General features: G+C 36.2%; 1 protein-coding gene across 1 annotated transcript in view; it reads left to right on the top strand.

The window, feature by feature from the left end:
* DNAH6 (dynein axonemal heavy chain 6) overlaps nt 1–21,586 on the top strand; it is a 302,264-nt gene that overhangs the window by 235,750 nt on the left and 44,928 nt on the right. The window contains 2 exon segments of the mRNA XM_007470601.1: nt 6,473–6,642; nt 17,438–17,628. Of these exon segments, the coding sequence (XP_007470663.1) occupies nt 6,473–6,642; nt 17,438–17,628 (361 nt within the window).

Here is a 21,586-nt window from a genome sequence, read left to right as displayed (position 1 = left end):
AATAAGTGGTTCTACTACCTGGTCCTCAGAATAATGCATCCACTTTCAACTAGAAAGCACTGTGGTATGCTGTGCCCTGTGGTCTCATACCATGTAATTGTGTATATTTCATATAGAAATTAGAAGTGTTGCAGAGGTACATACTCCATGGCTCCAGGGCCATGGTCTTAAGTGTCACTACATTTCAAACTGTCACCAGCTCTGTGGTTGCTATTGTTAGACCCTCAGAGGAGAGTCCCAGTAGACCAGCTGGAGAAAGTGGTCTTCTAGCCCGCCATGGAAGCCAACTATTTTGCCTAATGTTCGACCGCAGCAGCCTGTTTCATCACTAGATGATTGTGCTGGTTTGCTGGGGGACTTACACTGTACTGTGCTCCCTGCATCTGCAGGAATTTCTTTTTTTTTTTTCCTCCCATTCAGTAGGTTGTCTTTCTTTTTTTTCTTTTTTTAAAATCATTTCTTTATTTTTTTCCCATGTTCAGTATTAGTTATCTGTTTTATACATATTAGTGTATATATGTCAATCCCAACCTCCCAATTCATCCCACCACTACCACTACCACCCCGCTTTCCCCGCTTGTTGTCCATACATTTGTTCTCTACATCTGTGTCTCTTTCTGCCTTGAAAACTGGTTCATCTGTACCATTTTTCTAGATTCCACATACATGCATTAATATACGATATTTGTTTTTCTCTTTCTGACTTACTTCACTCAGTATGACAGTCTCTAGGTCCATCCACGTCTCTACAAATGACCCAATTTCGTTCCTTTTTATGGCTGAGTAATATTCCATTGTGTATATGTACCACACCCTCTTTATCCATTCGTCTGTCGATGGGCATTTAGCTTGCTTCCATGACCTGGCTATTGTAAATAGTGCTACAATGAACATTAGGGTGCATATGTCTTTGGGAATTATGGTTTTCTCTGGGTATATACACAGGGTGGGATTGCTGGGTCACATGGTAATTCTTAGTTTTTTAAAGAACCTCCATACTGTTCTCCATAGTAGCTGTATCAATTTACATTCCCACCAGCAGTGCAAGAGGCTTTCCTCCACACCCTCTCCAGCATTTGTTATTTGTAGATTTTCTGATGATGGCCATTCTAACCAGTGTGAGGTGATACCCCATTGTAGTTTTAATTTGCATTTCTCTAATAATTAGTGATGTTGAGCAGCTTTTCATGTGCCTCTTGGCCATCTGTATGTCTTCTTCGGAAAGATATCTATTTAGGTCTTCTGCCCATTTTTTGATTGGCTTGTTTGTATTTTTAATATTGAGCTACATGAGCTGTTTATATATTTTGGAGATTAATCCTTTGTCTGTTGATTCCTTTGCAAATAATTTCTCCCATTCTGAGGGTTGTCTTTTCATTTTGTTTATAGTTTCCTTTGCTGTGCAAAAGCTTTTAAGTTTCATTAGGTACCCATTTGTTTATTTTTGGTTTTATTTCCATTACTCTAGGAGGTGGGTCAAAAGAGATCTTGCTGTGATTTATGTCAAAGAGTGTTCTTCCTATGTTTTCCTCTAAGAGTTTTATAGTTTCTGGGCTTACATTTAGGTCTTTAATCCATTTTGAGTTTATTTTTGTGTATGGTGTTAGGGAGTATTCTAATTTCATTCTTTCACATGTAACTGTCCAGTTTTCCCAGCACCAGTTATTGAAGAGTTTGTCTTTTCTCCATTGTATATCCTTGCCTCCTTTGTCATAGATTAGTTGACAATAGGTGCATGGGTTTATCTCTGAGCTTTCTATCCTCTTCCATTGATCTATATTTCTGTTTTTGTGCCAGTACCATATTGTCTTGATTACTGTAGCTTTGCAGTATAGTCTGAAGTCAGGGAGTCTGATTCCTCCAGCTCCGTTTTTTTCCCCTCAAGATAGCTTTGGCTATTCAGGGTCTTTTGTGTCTCCATACAAATTTTAAGATTTTTGTTCTAGTTCTGTAAAAAATGGCATTGGTAATTTGATAGGGATTGCATTGAATCTGTAGATTGCTTTGGGTAATATAGTCATTTTCACAATATTGATTCTTCCAATCCAAGAACATGGTATATCTCTCCATCTGTTTGTGTCATCTTTGATTTCCTTCATCAGTGTCTTATTGTTTTCTGAGTGCAGACCTTTTACCTCCTTAGGTTTATCCCTAGGTATTTTATTCTTTTTCTTGCAGTGGTGAATGGGATTGTTTGCTTAATTTCTCTTTCTGATCTTTCATTGTTAGTGTATAGCAATGCAAGAGATTTCTGTGCATTAATTTTGTATCCTGCAAATCTATCAAATTCATTGATTAGCTCTAGTAGTTTTCTGGTGAAATCTTCAGGATTCTCTCCGTATAGTATCATGTCATCTTCAAACAGTGACAGTTTTACTTCTTCTTCTCCAATTTGTATTCCTTTTATTTCTTTTTCTTCTCTGATTGCCGTGGCTAAAACTTCCAAAACTATGTTGAATAATAGTGGTGAGAGTGGACATCCTTCTCTTGTTTGTGATCTTAGTTGAAATGCTTTCAGCTTTTCACCATTGAGAATGATGTTTGCTGTGGGTTTGTCATGTATGGCCTTTATTATGTTGAGGTAGTTCCCTTTATGCCCACTTTCTGGAGAGTTTTTATCATAAATCGGTGTTGAATTTTGTCAAAAGCCTTTTCTGCATCTATTGAGATGTGGTTTTTATTCCTTAATTTGTTAATGTGGTGTATCACACTGATTGATTTGCATATATTGAAGAATCCTTGCATCCCTGTGATAAATCCCACTTGAACATGGTGTATGATCCTTTTAATGTGTTGTTGGATTCTGTTTGCTAGTATTTTGTTGAGGATTTTTGCATCTACATTCATCAGTGATATTGGTCTGTAGTTTTCTTTTTTTGTAGTATATATGTCTGGTTTTGTTATCAGGGTGATGGTGGCCTCATAGAATGAGTTTGGGAGTGTTCCTTCCTCTGAAGTTTTTGGAAGAGTTTGAGAAGGATGGGTGTTAGCTCTTCTCTAAATGTTTGATAGAATTCACCTGTGAAGCCATCTGGTCCAGAACTTCTGTTTGCTGGAAGATTTTTAATCACAGTTTCAATTTCATTACTTGTGATTTGTCTGTTTATATTTTCTATTTCTACCTGGTTCAGTCTTAGAAGCTTATACTTTTCTAAGAATTTGTCCATTTCTTCCAGGTTGTCCATTTTATTGGCATAGAGTTGCTTGTAGCAGTCGCTTATGATGCTTCATATTTCTGAATTTTCCATTGTAATTTCTCCTTTTCATTTCTAATTGTATTGATTTGAGCCCTCTCCCTTTTTTTCTTCATGAGTCTGGCTAAAGGTTTCTCAATTTTGTTTATCTTCTCAAGAAGCAGCTTTTAGTTTTATTGATCTTTGCTAGTGTTTTCTTCATTTCTATTTCATTTATTTCTGCTCTGATCTTTATGATTTCTTTCCACCTACTAACTTTGGGTGGTGTTAATTCATCTTCCTCTAGTTCCTTTAGGTGTAAGGTTAGATTGTTTATTTCAGATTTTTCTTGTTTCTTGAGGTAGGATTGTATTGCTACAAACTTCCTTCTTAGAGCTGCTTTTGCTGCATCCTATAGGTTTTGGATTGTTGTGTTTTCTTTGTCATTTGTCTCTAGGTTTTTTTATTTCCTCTTTGATTTCTTCAGTGATCTCTTGATTTTTAGTAACATATTGTCTAACCTGCATGTGTTTGTGTTTTTAATGTTTTTTCCCTGTAATTGATTTCTAATCTCATAGTGTTGTGATTGGAAAAGTTGCTTGATATGATTTCAATTTTCTTAAATTTACCAAGGCTTGATTTGTGACCCAAGATGTGATCTATCCTAGAAAATGTTCCGTGTGCATTTGAGAAGAAAGTGTAATCTGCTGTTTTCAGATGGAATGTCCTAGAAATATCAATTAAATCTGTCTGGTCTAATGTGTCATTTAAGGCTTGTGTTTCCTTATTAGTTTTCTGTCTGGCTGATCTGTCCATTGGTGTAAACGAGGTGTTAAAGTCCTCCACTATTATTGTGTTACTGTTGATTTCCTCTTTTATAGCTGTTAGCATTTGCATTCTGTATAGAGGTGCTCCTATGTTGGGTGCATATATATTTATAATTGCTATATCTTCTTCTTGGATTGATCCCTTGATCATTATGTAGTGTCCTTCCTTGTCTCTTGTAACATTCTTTATTTTAAAGTCTGTTTTGCCTGATATGACAATTGCTACTCCAGCTTTCTTTTTTTTTTTTTTTTTTTGCAGTATGCGGGCCTCTCACTGTTGTGGCCTCTCCCTCTGCGGAGCACAGGCTCCGGATGCACAGGCTCAGCGGCCATGGCTCGCAGGCCCAGTGGCCATGGCTCGCAGGCCCAGCTGCTCCGCGGCATGTGGGCTCCTGTGTCCCCTGCATCGGCAGGCGGACTCTCAACCACTGCGCCACCAGGGAAGCCCTCCAGCTTTCTTTTGATTTCCATTTGTATGGAATGTCTTTTTCCACTCCCTCGCTTTCAGTCTGTATGTGTCCCTAGGTCTGAAGTGGGTCTCTTATAGGCAGCATATATATGGGTCTCATTGTTGTATCCATTCAGTGAGCCTGTGACTTTTGGTTGGAGCATTTGATCCATTCACATTTAAGGTAATTATCAATATGTATGTTCCTATTACCATTTTCTTAATTGTTTTGGGTTTGTTTTTGTAGGTCCTTTTCTTCTCTTGTGTTTCCCACTTAAAGAAGTTCCTTTGGCATTTGTTGTAGAGCTGGTTTGTGGTGCTGAATTCTCTTAACCCCTGCTTGTCTGTAAAGCTTTTGATTTCTCTGGTGAATGTGAATGAGATCCTTACTGGGTAATCTTGGTTGTAGGTTCTTCCCTTTCATCACTTTAAATATATCATGCCACTCCCTTCTGGCTTGTAGAGTTTCTGCTGAGAAATCAGCTGTTAACCTTGTAGGAGTTCCCTTGTATGTTATTTGTCATTTTTTCCTTGTGGCTTTCAATAATTTTTCTTTGTCTTTAATTTTTATCAGTTTGATTACTATGTGTCTCGGCATGTTTCTCCTTGGGTTTATCCTGCCTGGGACTCTCTGCACTACCTGGACTTTGGTGGCTATTTCCTTTCCCATGTTAGGAACGTTTTTGACTATAATCTCTTCAAATACTTTCTTGCGTCCTTTTTCTCTCTCTTCTCCTTCTGGGATCCCTATAATTCGAGTGTTCGTATGTTTAATGTTATCCCAGTGGTCTCTTAGGCTGTCTTCATTTCTTTTCATTCTTTCTTCTTTATTCGGTTCCGCAGCAGTCAATTCCACCTTTCTGTCTTCCAGGTCACTTATCCGTTCTTCTGCCTCAGTTATTCTTCTATTGATTCCTTCTAGTGTATTTTTCATTTCAGTTATTGTATTGTTCATCTCTGTTTGTTTGTTCTTTAATTCTTCAAGGTCTTTGTTAAACATTTCTTGCATCTTCTCGATCTTTGCCTCCATTCTTTTTCCGAGGTCCTGCATCATCTTCACTATCATTATTCTGAATTCTTTTTCTGGAGGGTTGCCTATCTCCACTTCATTTAGTTGTTTTTCTGGGGTTTTATCTTGTTCCTTCAGCTGGTACACAGTCCTCTGCCTTTTCGTTTTGTCTGTCTTTCTGTGAATGTGGGTTTTGTTCCACATGCTGCAGAACTGTAGTTCTTCTTGCTTCTGCTGTCTGCCCTCTCTCTCTGCAGGAATTTCAATGCTAATTCTTACTACATGTTATAACCAGAGTAAGGGCTAACTAGAATCCTAAACCTCATGTGAGATGCAAGCCCATTTCTTATAAATATTCCAGGGGGGTTGAGGGCAATGTGTTCTGTTTATTAGGGCATAAAGTTGTAGTGATGTCAATTTATTCATATATTATTTATATGGTAAAAATTATTTATACCAGAATTTTTAATTTGCTTTATCTGTCACAGACTGACAGTCGTGTTATTTCCTATCATTAATATGTTTTTCTGCTTTTTCTTCTGCCTTCAGCAGTGATGGTTTGATGTATTTTTATGCTATTGTCTGACACATAGGTTTTTTTGTGTGTGTTTTTATTATTGGGTTTGTATTTTAATTAATATAACTTGAACAATTTCATCCCATTTAATTATATTTGCCTTGAATTTTAATATATCCAGTGTTACTCTTATCATGTCAGGTGTTTGTTTTTACTCACATTTGATTGATATATCTCTATGCATCCTTTTATTTTTAACTTCTCTGTCATTTGTTTTAGCTTTGCCTTCTGTTAAGTGGTTTGAATTCGTTTTCTGATCCAATTTTAAATTCACTATTTTTTAATTAGGTTGGGTAGGGGGAGATTAAATATATTTACATTTGTGGTAATGTAAAAAGCTAATGGTAAATGTAGAGATTTTTTAATTATCAAAATATTTATTTAATATCAAAGTCAAAGCAACTTTAATTAAAGCATTTTTTTAAATTGTGTTTCCAGGATCTTTTGAGACTTATCTTAACCCACCTGAACAGGAAGCCTATTCTAAAATAAAGGAGGATGATCAACTCATGACAACAGAAAGGGTGCCCACAAGCCATAATTTTTGGTGTCCAGAATTAAGTTCTTTCCATAAGCTAATTCTTATTAAATGCTGTAAAGAAGAAAAGGTAGGAGATTTTTTCATTAAAGAACTGTATTATAATTACTTCTACTAAAGCTCACCAGCCAGTTATGATTCATGGACTGAAGTAGATTTGTTTAGAGAGTAGCAATGGCCAAGTTTGGGAGGTGGTTTGTGACTCTGTGTTATTAATAAGAAATAGAGACTTTGTTATTAACAGAACATAATGTTTTATACAGAAAATGATGAAAGAAAAGGTTGGAGAGCCAGCCAGGAACCTGGTGGTCCTTCCCTGGTGTGTGCCATGGGAAACTTGTGCTCTCTGCTAGGGAGGGCAGGGGTCTGCTGGACAGCGTTAGCAGGGGATTGATGGGCCTTTCAGATCTTGGCAGCAATGGGAAGAAGGCATTTGAAGAGAAAAACACCATAGTTACCAAGACCAGTTTGAAGATGGTTGACGTAATTTATATAAGAAATTACAGCAGTCTGCATAAAAAAAGAACAAAATAATGCCATTTGCAGCAAGATGGATAGACCTAGAGATTATCATACTAAGTGAGGTCAGACAAAGACAAATATCATATGATATTGCTTATATGTGGAATCTAATTTTTAAAATGATACAAATGAACTTATTTACAAAACAGAAAAACTCACATATCTTGAAATCAAACTTATGGTTACCAAAGAGGACCTGCTGTATAGCACAGGGAACTCTACTCAGTATTCTGTAATAGCCTATATGAGAAAAGAATCTGAAAAAGAATGGATATATAGAGAGGGAGATAGGTATATATATATATATATATATATATATATATATATATATCACTTTGCTGTACACCTGAAACTAACACAACATTGTAAAGCAACTATGCTCCAATAAAAAATTTTTTTAAAGTTATGGCAAACTGAATTAGGATAGAGGTAGTAGATTAAAGAGATGGAGGGGGATGTGGAGATGGGGCAACTGTGTTGCTCCTAGTTTCTGCGTGGGTGCCAAAGGGGATAGTTGCATCAACAACTAAGCAAATGTGAAAGGAAAAACATGTCAGAGAAAGATGTCACTGAGTCTGCAGTGTCCACCAGTATCAGAGTGTATAGTAGTATGGAGACCAATTAATATCTGGTTATAAAACTCTAAAGAGAGGGCTTCCCTGGTGGCGCAGTGGTTGAGAGTCCACCTGCTGATGCAGGGGGTGTGGGTTCGTGCCCCAGTCTGGGAAGATCCCACATGCCGTGGAGCAGCTGGGCCCGTGAGCCATGGCCGCTGAGCCTGTGCGTCTGGAGCCTGTGCTCTGCAACGAGAGAGGCCACAACAGTGAGAGGCCCGTGTACCACCAAAAAAAAAAAAAACTCTAGAGAGAAATATGGCTTAGAAATAGAGATTGGGGAATCATCAGCATTGAGTTGGAAAGTAAAACGACAGGAGTTGTTAAAATGGTAGAGGAATAATAGAATAAGAGGACAAGTGGGCAAAGGATGAAACCCTGAGAAGCACAAACTTTGAAAGAGCAGAGAGAAAGGATGAAGAACCCATGAGAAGGAAGAGGCAGAGGGGCAAGAAGAACACCAGGAGAAAGAAGTATAGAGTTTCGGTACAGCAAGTTATCAACAGAATGAATGAATGGAGGATGTTCCTATGAGAAATGAGAGAAAGAAAACTTGCTGGAGAAAGCCAAAGCATAGCTGGAAAATATTGAGGCTATGCTGTAGGATTTTCTGCCATCTCTGTAGGAACACTGAAAGGCTGTGGGGTCGACCTGGGCTACCAATAATTACAATAGATGAATAGAGGATAAAAAGCCATTGAGACTGTTGGTAAAAGTAGTTCTATAAACGGGGAGAGATCTAAGAAAGAGCTTATAGACTGGGAGAAGAGGAAAAACCTTGAAAGTTTCTTTGGAAGCAAATGTAGTTGGACTAGAGGAGTAGCACAGCTAGAAGGACGGGACAGATTGTGATCAAAGTTGAACTTAAAATTTCTGATGAGCAGTTCTAAGTGATGACAATGGGTGTGGGTGACTGAGGAAGTGATGAGATGATGTGCATTAGAGTTAGAGGTCAAGGAACTGTGATGTTAGGATGTGGGATGGCCTTATGGACCCTGAACCTGGGTTGTGTCACACCAGATGGTGAGACACAGTTGATAAATCATTGGAACAGACATGAATGGAGAGGAAAGCTATGAGCAGATGGAAAGTCTTCAGTGAATATGGGACAGTGGCTACCAGGTTGGATGCTGACAAGAATGAAGGATGACTAAGTGGCAGGTGCCCCAAAGAAGAAGGAGTTTTAAAGATTAAGACATGTGCTAGAAAATTCTAGACTATAGGAAATTGTTGTTGTTTCAGGTTCTGTGTCTCTGTGTATGAGCTTAGGTTCTTTAGGTTACAACCATAGAGAGTGAACTTAATAAGTTTAAGAAAAAAATGATTTATTAAAATTAAAAGATACTGGGGGGTAGCTCATGAAATTCAAGGAAAAGCCAATTAATCACGCTTCAGGAAGAGTAATAACCAAGGCAGTTCAATGAACATAGCTCTGTAGTATTGCAATTATCAGCACTCAGCTCTCAACTATAAACTGTTCCTCTAGTTTCAAATTCTTAAGAGAGAGATTCTGATTGGTCCAGCTTGACTTAAGTTTTACCCCTGGTCCAGTCAGCTATGGATAGGGAAATTGCATCATACAGTAAAAATATGACTACTGGAAGATTTCCTAGAGAAGAGATGCTGGTCGGCTATGTCCATGCAAGATCCCACCTGCTGTGAGGCCTTGTCTCCCAGCCAGCATTCCCATTTCTCTGGTCCAGAGAAGACCAGACTCAGGAAAGACCTGAGAGTCACCTTCCAATATTTGAAGACTGGTAACTTTCTCTCAGCTTCTATTCATAGAACATTTAACAAATACCTTGGTAAGTAATTATTGTATTCTAGGCACTGAGGCTACAATTGTGAAAAAGAAAAAATTCAAAGTCCATACTCCCATGGGCTTACATTCTAGTGGGAGAGAGGGAAAAAAAAGAATAAAATATTTTCCATTTGCAAAAAGTTCTTGGAAGGACATGAATGGGAAGTTTCAGTAAAAGTAATAGAGTGAAAGCTAGTTTAGGGTGGGAACCAAGGAGGACCTCTTTGAAGGGGTGATATTCTCAACTTCTCATATAAATCATTTCCTGTGTCATACCAACATCCAATTTGATGGGGAGGTAAGGGGTGAGCAGCAGCTAGACGTGGAGTAGTACCCTGGCTGGGGAAGCCTAGCAGGGACTGGAGGGAGGGCCTACTGGGAGAAGAGGGTCCCAGAGGAGAAGGGCCCAGAAGAGCTCAGAGACAGTCCTTCAGGCTGTGGTCAGAGATGCTGCTCATGGGAGCAAATATGAAATAAATAGAATGGGAAATGGAATCAAGCCCTGAACCGGAAGTGGGTGGAATCACTCCCCTTAGGCACCACCCAGGCTTTGATAGAAGCAAAGGGGCTTCACAAGGGATACTTGCCCACCCTTCCCCGTCACAGGCTGCAGGTCAGTCTGAGGGCAGGGATTCTTTTTTTCACTTGGACCCTTTGAAGAATATGATGAAAGTTGCAGGCCTTCTTAGAAAGTGCATGAATGCTCTCCCACATATGATTTTATAATTCCAGGTTAAGAATTCTGATCTTAGGAAATGAAGTTCGTTCTCTTTCTCTCTCTCTCTCTCACACACACACACATGCACACTTTTTTTTTTTTAACCTTTTCATCCTCTGCACCCGTTTTCCCCTCTCTGGCAACCACCAATCTGTTCTCTGTAACTAGGAGTTTGTTGTTGTTGTTGCTGTTCTTAAGACTACACATATAAGAGAGGTAATATATTTATTTTTCTCTGTCTGACTTATTTCACTTAGTATAATGCCCTCAAAGGCCATTCATGTTGTTGCAAATGGCAAGATTTCATTCTTTTTCATGCCTGAATAATATTCTATTGTGTGTGTACATATATATACCGGATTTTCTTTATTCATTTATTCATTGATGGACACAGGTTGTTTCCATGACCTAACTATTATTGTAAATAGTGCTGTAGTTAACATGGGGTGCATATATCTTTTCAAGTTAGTGTTTCCATTTTCTTAGCATAAAGACCCAGAATTGTGAGTGCTAGATCATACAGTAGTGCTATTTTTAATTTTTTGCAGACATAGACACTGTTTTCCATAGTGACTGCACCAATTTACATTCCCACCAACAGTGCCCAAGGGTTCCCTTTTCTCAACATCCTCACCAACTTATTTCTTGTCTTTTTGATAATAGTCATTTTAGCAGGTATGAAATGATATCTCATTGTGGTTTTGATTTGCATTTCCCTGATGATTAATGATGCTGAGCACCTTTTTCATGTACCTGTTGGCCATCTGTATGTCTTTTTTGGAAAAATGCCTATTCAACTCTTCTGCCTATTTTTTAATTGGATTGTTTGGAGGTTTTTTTGCTATTAAGGTGTATGAGTTATTTGTATATTTTGTATATTAGCCCCTTATCTAAGATTTGCAAATATTTTCTACTATTCAATAAGTTGCCTTTTCATTTTGTTGATAGTTTCTTTTGCAGTGCATAAGCTTTTTAGTATGATGTAGCCCCACTTATTTATTTTGACTTTTGTTGTTTTTGCTTTTGGTGTCAGATTCAAAAAATCATTACCAAGACCTGTGTCAAGGAGCTTACTGCGTATGTTTTCTTCTAGGACTTTTATGGCTTCAAGTCTTATGTTTGAGTCTTTAATACATTTTGAGTAAATATTTGTGTATAGTGTAACGTAGTGGCTGAGTTTCATTCTTTTACATGTGACTATCTAGTTTTCCCAACACCATTAATTGAAGAAACCATCCTTTCCCCATTTTATATTCTTGACCTCTTTGATGTAATTTAACTGACCATATATGCCTGGGTTTATTTCTGGGTCTTTGTTCTGTTCCATTGATCTGTGTGTCTGTTTTTATGCCAATATCATACTGCTTTAATTACTTGAGCTTTGTAACATAGTTTGAAATCAAGGAGTGTGAAGCCTCCAGCTGTGTTCTTCTTTCTCAAGATTGCTTTGGCTATTAGAGGTTTTTTGACAGTTCTGTACAAACTTTAGGATTATTTATTCTAGTTCTGTGAAAAATGCCATTGGAATTTTGATAGAGATTGTACTGAATCTGCAAATTGCCTTGGGTATTGTGGACATTTTAACAATATTGATTCTCCCAACCATGAACCCAGAATATCTGTCCACTTATTTGTGTCTTCTTCAATTTTTGTCATTAATGTCTTGTAGTTTTCAATATACAGGTATTTCATCTCTTGGTTAAATGTATTCCTAGGTATTTTATTCTTTTTGAAGTAATTGTAAATGGGATTGCTTTCTTTTTTTCTCTTTCATATAGTTTGTTATTAGTATGTAAAAACACAACAGATTTTTGTGTCTTGATCTTGTATCCTGCAATATTACTGAATTCATTTATTAGTTGTAACAGTTTCTTGATAGAGTCTTTAGTGTTTTCCATATATGACAGTATGTCATCTGCAGACAGTGACAGTTTTATTTCTTCCTTTCCAATTTGGATGTCTTTTTTTTTTTCTTACTTAATTGCTCTGGCCAGGACTTCCAATACTATGTTGAATAAAAGTAGTAAGAGTGGGCATCATTGCCTTGTTCCTGTTCTGAAAGGAAAAGCTTTTACCTTTTCACTGTTGAGTATGATATTAGCTGTGGGCTTGTCATATATGGCCTTTATTATGTTGAGGTATGTTCCCACTTTGTTGGAAGTTTTTATCATAAATGTGTATTGAATTTTGTCAAATGCTTTTTCTGCATCTATTTTTTAATATTTATTATTTATTTATTTATGGCTGCTTCAGGTCTTAGTTGCAGCACACAGGATTTTTTGTCACAGTGCACAGGCTCTTCATTGTGGCACACGGGCTTCTCTCTAGTTGTGGTTCATGGGCTCCAGAGCACGTGGGCTCTGTTATTGTGGCACATGGGCTTTCTAGATGTGGCTTACAGGATCAGTAGTTGTGGTGTGTGGGCTCAGTAGTTGCGGCGCATGGGCTTAGTTGCCCCACAGCATGTGGGATCTTAGTTCCCCAACCAAGGATAGAACTCGCATCCCCTGCATTGGAAGGCGGACTCTCAACCACCAGACCACCAGGGAAGTGCCTTTTTCTGCATCTATTGAGGTGCCTATATGTTTTTTGTCCTTCATTTTGTTAATGTGGTGTATCACAGTGACTGATTTGCGAATGTTGAACCATCCTTGCATCCCTGGAATAATTCCCACTTGATTATGTGTATGATCCTTTTAATGTATCTTTGAACTTGGTTCACTAATATTTTGTTGAGGATTTGGCATCTTTGTTCATCAAGGATATTGGTCTGTAATTTTCTTGTGGTGTCCTTGTGTCTAATGACAGTGAGCATATTTTCTTGTGTTTATTGGCTATTTGTAGAACTGTCTATTCAGATCCTTTGCCATTTTTTAAAACTATTTGTCTTTTTCTTATGGAGTTGAAAGAGTTCTTTATATATTCTAAATAAAATTTCCTTAACAGATACATTATTTGAAATAAAAAAAGTTCTCCCACTCTGTGGTTGTCTTTTCACTTTCTTTATGGTGTCCTTTGAAACACAAAATTTTTTAAATTTTTATTTGGTGATTTCCAATTTGTTTTTCTTTTATCACTCATGCTTTTGATGCCACATCTAAAAAGCGATTGCCTAATTCAATGTCATGAAGATTTACTCCTATGTTTTCTTTTAAGAGTTATAAAACTTTATCTCTTACATCAAGATCTTTGATCCATTTTGATTTAATTTTTATATAGTGTTAGGTAAGGAGCCAACTTGATTCTTTTGCATGTGAATATCCAGTTGTCCCAGCATCATTTGTTAAAAGACTCTTCTTTCTCCATTGAATGATCTTGACACCCTTGCCAAAAATCAATTGGTCATAATTGTGAGAGTTTATTTCTAATATATCAGTTCTAGTCCATTGATCTATATGTCTACCCTTATGCCACTACTGCACTGTGTTGATTATTGTAGCTTTGTGACATGTTTTAAAATTGGAAAGTGTGAGTCTTCCAACTTTGCTCTTCTTTTTCAAGATTATTTTGGCTATTCTTTGTCCCTTGAGTTTCCATATGAATTTAGGATCAGCTTGGAAATTTCTGAAAAGAAACCAGCCAGAATTTTGATTGGACTCTGTAGATCAATTTAGCATCTTAACAACATTAAGTCTTCCAATGGATGTACATGGGGTGTTTTTCCATTTATTTGGATCTTCTTTAATTTATTCCAACAATGTTTTGTAGTTCTCAGAGACTAAAATTTGCATTTCTCTTGTTAAATTTACTTCTAAATATTTTGTTCTTTATGTTGCTATTGTAAGTGGAATTGCACTCTTAATTTCATTGTTGGTTTTCTCACTGCTCCTGTAGAGAAATACAGTTGATTGCTGTATATTTTTGTATACTGCAAACCTGCTGAACTTGTTTATTCTAACAGACTTTTACTGTGTTTCATAACATTTTCTATATACAAGATCTTGTCATCTGCAAATAGAGATGGTTTTACTTCTTCCTTCCAATCTAGATATCTTTCATTTTATTTTCTTAACTAATTGCCCTAGTTAGAACATCCAGGACAATGTTGAAGAGAAGTAATGGCAGTGGATGTACTTGCCTTGTACCTATCTTAGGAGGAAAAGTGTTCAGTTTTCACCATTAAGTATGATGTTAGCTGTGGGGTTATCATTGATACCTCTTAACAGGTTGAGGAATTTCCCCTCTATTCCTGTTATGTTGAGTGTCTCTCAAGAGTGTTACATTATTTTATTAAATTTATTTTTGGAGGGGGGAAATGTTACTTTATAATTTTCCTTTTATAAAAATATATTAGAATGATAGAATTGTTACCTAAAGAGACATGTTTTTTAATTTACATTGCCTGAGCTATATTAATTTTTTCCAGATTTACTGAGATATAACTAACAAGTAACATTGTTTAAGAGGTGTACAACATGATGATTTGATACATACATATATTGCAAAATGATTACCACAATATGGTTAATTAACACATCCTTCAACTCACATAATTACCGTGTGTGTGTGTGTGTGTGTGTGTGTGTGTGTGTGTGTGTGTGGTGAGAACATTTCAGACCTAATCTCTTAACTTTTAAATATATAATATTGTTAACTAGAGTCACCATGCTATACATTTGAACCCTACTACTTATTCATCTTATAACTGGAAGTTTGTACCCTTTGAAACATCTCCCCATTTCTTCCCCCTCCCAATACCCTGGCAACCAGCATTCTACTCTCTGTTTCTATGAGTTCAGCTCTGTTAGATTCCGCATGTAAGTGATGGCATACAGTGTTTATCTTTCTCTAATTTATTTCACTTAACATAATGTCCTCGAGGTCCATCTATGCTATCACAAATGGCAAGATATTCCATTGTATATATTTACCAAATGTCTTTACCCATTAATCTGTGGATGCATATTTAGATTGTTTTCATGTCTTGGCTATTGTGAATAAGGCTGCAATGAATATGGGGGTGCAGATATCTCTTCAAGGTAGTGACTTCATTTCATTCAAATAGATACCCAGAAGTGGGATTACTGGATCATCTGGTAGCTATATATTTTAATTTGTTAAGGAACTTCCATTCTGTTTTCCATAGTGGCTACACCAATTTACATTCCTGCCAACAATGCAAAAGGGTTCCCTTTTATCCACCAACACTACTTATCTCTTGTTTTTTTGTTAACAGCAATTCTAACAGGTGTGGTTTTGATTTGCATTTCCCTGATAATTAGTGATGTTGAGCACCTTTTTATGTACCTGTTGGCCATTTGTATATCTCCTTTGGAAAAATGCCTATTTAGATCCTTTGCCCATTTTTTAACCGGATTGATTGTTTGTTTTTGCTATTGAGTTACATGAGTTTCTTACATATTTTGGATTTTAACACCTTATCAGATGTATGGTTTTAAGATACCTTCTCCCATTCCATAGGTTGCCTTCTTATTTTGTTGGTTACTTCTTTTGCTGTGCAGGAGCTTTTTAGTTTTGTATAGTCCCCTGTTTATTTTTGTTTTCATTGCTTGTGCTTTTGGTGTCATATCCAAAAACTTGTTGCTAAAACTATGTCAAGGAAATTTTCCCCTCTGTTTTCTTCTAGAAGTTTTATGGATTTGGGTCTTATATTTAAATATTTAATTCATTTTGAGTTGATTTTTTATAAGTGGTGTAGGATAGCGGTCCAATTTCATTCTTCACCATGTGAATGTCCAGTTTGTCCAACACCATTTATTGAAGAGACTATTCTTTCCCCATTGATTATTCTTGGCTTCCTTGTCAAGTATTAGTAGTAGACCATGTATGTGTGGGTTTATTTCTGGGCTCTCAGTTGTGTTCCATTCATCTATGTGTCTGTTTTCTTGTCGGTACCATACTGTTTTGATTATTACACCTTTGGAATATAATTTGAATTCAGGAAGTGTCCTGCCTCCAGCTTTGATCTTCTTTCTCAGGATTGCTTTGGCAATTTCAGGTCATTTGTGGTTCCATGTAAATTTAGGAATTTTTTTCTATTTCTGTGAAAAACATCAATGGAATTTTGATAGGGATTGCATTGAATCTATAGATGACTTTGGGTAGTATGGACATTTTAACAATATTAATTCTTACAATCCACAAACACAGGATATATTTCCATTTGTTTACGTCTTCTTCAATTTCTTTTATCAATGTTTTGTCAGTGTACAAATCTTTCACTTCCTTGGTTAAATTTATTCCTAAGCATTTTATTGTTTTTGATGCTATTGGAAGTGGATAGTTTTCTTTTTTTAATTTATTTTTTATTTTATTTTTATAATTAATTTTTACTGGAGTATAGTTGCTTTACAATGTTGTGTTAATTTCTACTGTACAGCAAAGTGAATCAGTTATACATATACATATATCCCCTCTTTTTTGGATTTCCTTCCCATTTAGGTCACCACAGAGCAGTGAATAGAGTTCCCTGAGCTATACAGTAGGTTCTCATTAGTTATATATTTTATATGTAGTATCAATAGTGTATATATGTCAATCCCAATCTCCCAATTCATACCACCTGCTCCCTTTCCCCCCTTGGTGTCCATACATTTGTTCTCTACATCTGTGTCTCTATTTCTGTTTTGCAAATAAGATCACCTATACCATTTTTCTAGATTCCACATATACGCATTAATATACAGTATTTGTTTTTTTCTTTCTGACTTAAGATAGTTTTCTTTATTTCTCTTTCAGATATTTCACTGTAGTGTGTATAAACACAACTGAGTTTGTATGTTGATTTTGTATCCTGCAACTTTACTTAATTCATTTATTAGGTCTAACAGTTTTTTGGTGAAGTCTTTAGGATTTTCTATACACAGATGACCCTTGAACAATGCAGAGGTTAGGGGCACTGGCCCTCTGCACAATAGAAAATCTACATATAACTTTACAGTCAACCCTCTGTATCTGTGGTTGCTCATCTGAGGATTCAACCAACCATGGATTGTGTGGTACTATAGTACATTTCTATTGGAAAAAATCCACCATATAAGTGAACATGTGCAGTTCAAACTCATGTTGTTCAAAGGTCAACTGTATAAGATCTTATCATCTGCAAATAGTGACATTTTTACTTCTTCCTTTCTGATTTGGATTCCTTATTTCTTTATCCTGCCTAATGGTTCTGGCTAGAATTTCTGATACATTGTTGAATTGGAACCTCATCCAGTATTTTTGTAATGTTTTTCCTTTCAATTTTCAGGTGGTTTTTGCTCTTACAGACTTTGTAATAGAAACTCTTGGGAAATCCTTTGTAGAGACACCACCTGTGGACCTGCCCTCTCTGTATCAAGACATGTCATACAAAACTCCCCTGGTATTTATCTTAAGCACGGGTTCAGATCCCATGGGTGCATTTCAGAGGTTTGCCCGGGACAGCGGGTATTCAGAACGGTAAGATCATATTGTGCAGTTTTAATAATTCATATGAACATCTCCTTGTTAAAATTTGCCTTTTTTCTTCCCTTTGTGGAGTGTAAACTCCTAATTCAGGTATTCCTTACTAAATAAATTAAGACACTTTAATATTTAGCTATGCATGTTGTTAAATGGTGTTAAATATCATAAGAGCAGATGTAAACTTCATTTGAGCAAAGGGGATATTGTTTAAAATGTTGAAGTATAATAATCTAATGCAATAGTGATTAAAACATTTGTTATTTAAGACATAATTTTAACGTAACTGTAAAAGGATTGTAGTTTATTCCTTATGCTCAAATGTGCAAAAAATTACATAGCTCTTTATGTTGTATTATTAATCTCATCTTTCTCCTGAGCTTCTACTCTGCTGGTTAAGAGAGGGAGGGGAAAGTTTAAACTTGTGAATTTACAATATTATATTTTCTTCTGGTTTAAATGTCTCCAGGGTAAGCTGATTTGGCTTCTTTCTCATGAAAGCTCAGTCTTCCTGACTCCTTCTTCCCCCACTCCTCTCCAAGATGGTGTCCTGATGGGTAGGAAAGTGCACAAGACCACAGAGTGTCAGAGGAGAGTAGGGGTCTCATATCTAGGAATTAATCTCCAGCTCTAACAGGCCCTTGCATGGAGTGGCTGGTCTGGCCTGGTCCCTGGATTGGCGATTACAAGATGATGGATCCCATCTGTTCTTTGAAGTTCATAACCTGTATTAGTCAGGCTTCTCCAGAGAAACAGAACCAATGGGATATATAAAAATATAATATGGGGCTTCCCTGGTGGCGCAGTGGTTGCGAGTCCGCCTGCCGATGCGGGGGACGCGGGTTCGTGCCCCGGTCTGGGAGGATCCCACGTGCCGCGGAGCGGCTGGGCCCGTGGGCCATGGCTGCTGGGCCTGCGCGTCCGGAGCCTGTGCTCCGCAGCTGGAGAGGCCGCAGCGGTGAGAGGCCCGTGTACCGCAAAAAATATATATATATATATATGTATATATAATATGTATATAATACCCTATCTATATTTTATCCTATATATGTGTATATATATATTGTATGTAAAATAAGAAACTGGTTTACATGATTATGGAGACTGATAAGGCCCAAAATCTGCAGCCAGCAAGATAGAAACCCAGGAGAGATGATGTGTAGTTCTAGTCCAAGTCCAAAGGCTTGAAAGCCAGGAGTAATAAGTCCCAGTCTGAAAGCTAGTAAGCTCAAGGCCCAAGAAAAGCCAGTGTTTTCATCTGAATCCAAAGGCCAGAAAAAAAGCAATGACCCAGCTCAAACAGTCAGGCAAAAGGATTTCCCTCTTACTCAGCATTTTTGTTCTATTCAGGTCTTCAATTGATTGGATGGGGCCTACCCACATTAAGGAGGGCAATCTGCTTTACTCAGTTTACTGATTCAAATATTAATCTCACCCAGAAACACCCCCACAGACTCATTCAGAATAATGTTTGACCTAATGTCTGGGCACCATGTGACCCAGTTAAGTTGACACATAAAATTGGCCATCAAATGGTCCTACACATTTGCCTTTGGTCCTGAAGTCCTACCAAAGAATTAGTATACAGTACTTTTAAGAGCTGTTGTGAATTAATAAGAAAAAGAAAACAGTTCGATAGGAATAAAGACAAAAAACGTGAAAGGGAAATTCTCAGAAAGGAAATCTAAATCCTGATAAGCATATGAAAAGATGTCCAACCTCACTAGTGATTAGGAAACAACAAATTCAAACCATTAGAAGATGTCATTTCATACTCAGCAAATTAGCAAAATGTTGGCAAAGATAGGGAGCTGTAGAAACATTCATATTGCAAGAGGGAGTAAAAAATTGGTTAAAATCACTTTGAAGAATTTTTAGCAGGATATTAAAGTTGAGGATAGCATTCCCCATATCCCAACAATTCACTACTGAATTTGCATTTTCCAACAAAATCAGTCACATGCATGCAAGAAGCCATGTTCAAGAACATTTGGAGAAACGTTTAGAATACAAAAAAAAAAAAAAAAAAAAGCACTAGAAACAACCAAATTGTCCACCTAGAAAAATGATTATATAAATTGTGGTTTATTCATAAAATTAAATACAATACACTATAGCCATGAAAATGAATAAACTATGACTACGTATATCAATATGGATGGGTCACACAAACTAATATTGAGCAAAAAAATTTAAGTTGCACAAAAACTATAGAATATTGGAGAAGTTTAATATAATGTATAAAATTTTTAAACATATATATTATACGTTGTTTAGGAAGTCATATTTTTTCAATAACAGTATAAAGAAAAATAGGGAAGTTATACTAAAACCAGGATAGAAGTGACTTTGGGAGGTGAAGTTTGGGTAATGAAAGAAGTGAACAGGAAGGGGCACGCTGCAGACTCAGATCATGTAGATAATGTTTTACTTCTTAAGCTGGGTTGCGGGTACATGGATACTTATTGTAAATATTAACTTTATAACTTTTGTATGTCTTAAATATTTCATAGGAATTATTAAAGGTAAAACAATTCAAGACAGCAATCAGAGAATGGAGAGGGGTGTTAATAGTAGTTAATGCGTGTTAAGTTCCTGATGTATTCAGGAGGAAAAAAGAAGTACAGAATAGCTCTATATTGCTGTAGGAAAATTTGTAATTGAATGAATATGTTGAAATTTTGAGGGAAAATACTGAAATAATATATAATGTATAGCTTCCAAGCCAGCAGAGGGACAAAAGAATATACAATGCAAATTTTAATCCAACATTAGATAGGAGAGAAGAAGAACAAAATTCAAAGATGAAACATAGTAAACCAAAAAGTCAAACCAAAGAGCAGAGATTAACCCAAATATTCGGTTGGCCAAAAAGTTCATTCGGGTTTTTGTAACTTGGGGAACCTGAACGAACTTTTTGGCCAATCCGTACCTAAATAAGAGTAAATATCTCACCTGTGAAAAGATTAAAAAAATCAAACTGGATTTTCAAAACAACATTCAATTCTATACTACTTAGAAAATGTAAATGCAACACAAAAACAGCACAAGAAGATAGAAAATAAAGAGATGCAAAAAATATACTATGCAAATACTAACCAAAAGAAAGCTGTTAACAGTTCCAATGCATATCACGAAATAGCGTTTGAGGAAAGATATATACATATTAGAGATAAAGAGGGGAACTATATGATATACAAAAAAAAAAAAAACACAAAGAAGAAACACCAATTGTACACAACTAACAAAGCTTGAAATATGTAAAGCAACAATTGGAGAAACTGGTACAAGGAGAAACTGGTAAATCAACATTAATGTGGAAAATTTTAACACATCTATAATAATAACTACTGTGAAGCACATAAAATTTGCAAAATTGGTAAGGATATAAAATATTTTGACAATTAAATTAATGAAATTAACAACCTTGCTCTTTACACTCAACAAACAGAGCAAATGCAAGATCTTAAGTACATAAGGAACATTTATAAGAATTAACCATGTTCTAAAAAAGACACATATTTCAAAAACATGACAAACATACTCTGCCCACAGTAAATCTTAGAAATCAATCTTAATTTTTTTTCATATTTGGAAAACAAAAAAATGTCCTTCTGAACAATCTGTCTGTTCAAGGGAAATCATAATGGCAATTGTCCAATAAGTGGAAGTAAATGACAAAAACAGTGTAACATATCACAAACCATTAAGGTTTAGAAATGAGCCTCCTAGAAGTAAATTTATGCATGTTTAATAACTTCTGGTTTTAGAAATGTCAGGCTAATATTACCACTAAGAATAATTAGGCAATCTAAAACTTAATTATTAAACTCTAACAGAAGGAAAAAATAATAAGCTAAGAGCAGAAATTAGTGACATAGAAAATATACATTTGATGGACAAGATCTAAAAGAACAGAGGTTTTTTTTTTGAAAAGTTTAATAAAACATAAATC

This window comes from Lipotes vexillifer, unplaced genomic scaffold (genome assembly GCF_000442215.2).
Source record: "Lipotes vexillifer unplaced genomic scaffold, Lipotes_vexillifer_v1.1 scaffold1098, whole genome shotgun sequence".
NCBI classification, from domain to species: Eukaryota; Metazoa; Chordata; class Mammalia; order Artiodactyla; family Lipotidae; genus Lipotes; species Lipotes vexillifer.
Note: the sequence above shows the minus strand (reverse complement) of the source record. Positions and strands in the feature narration are given on the sequence as shown.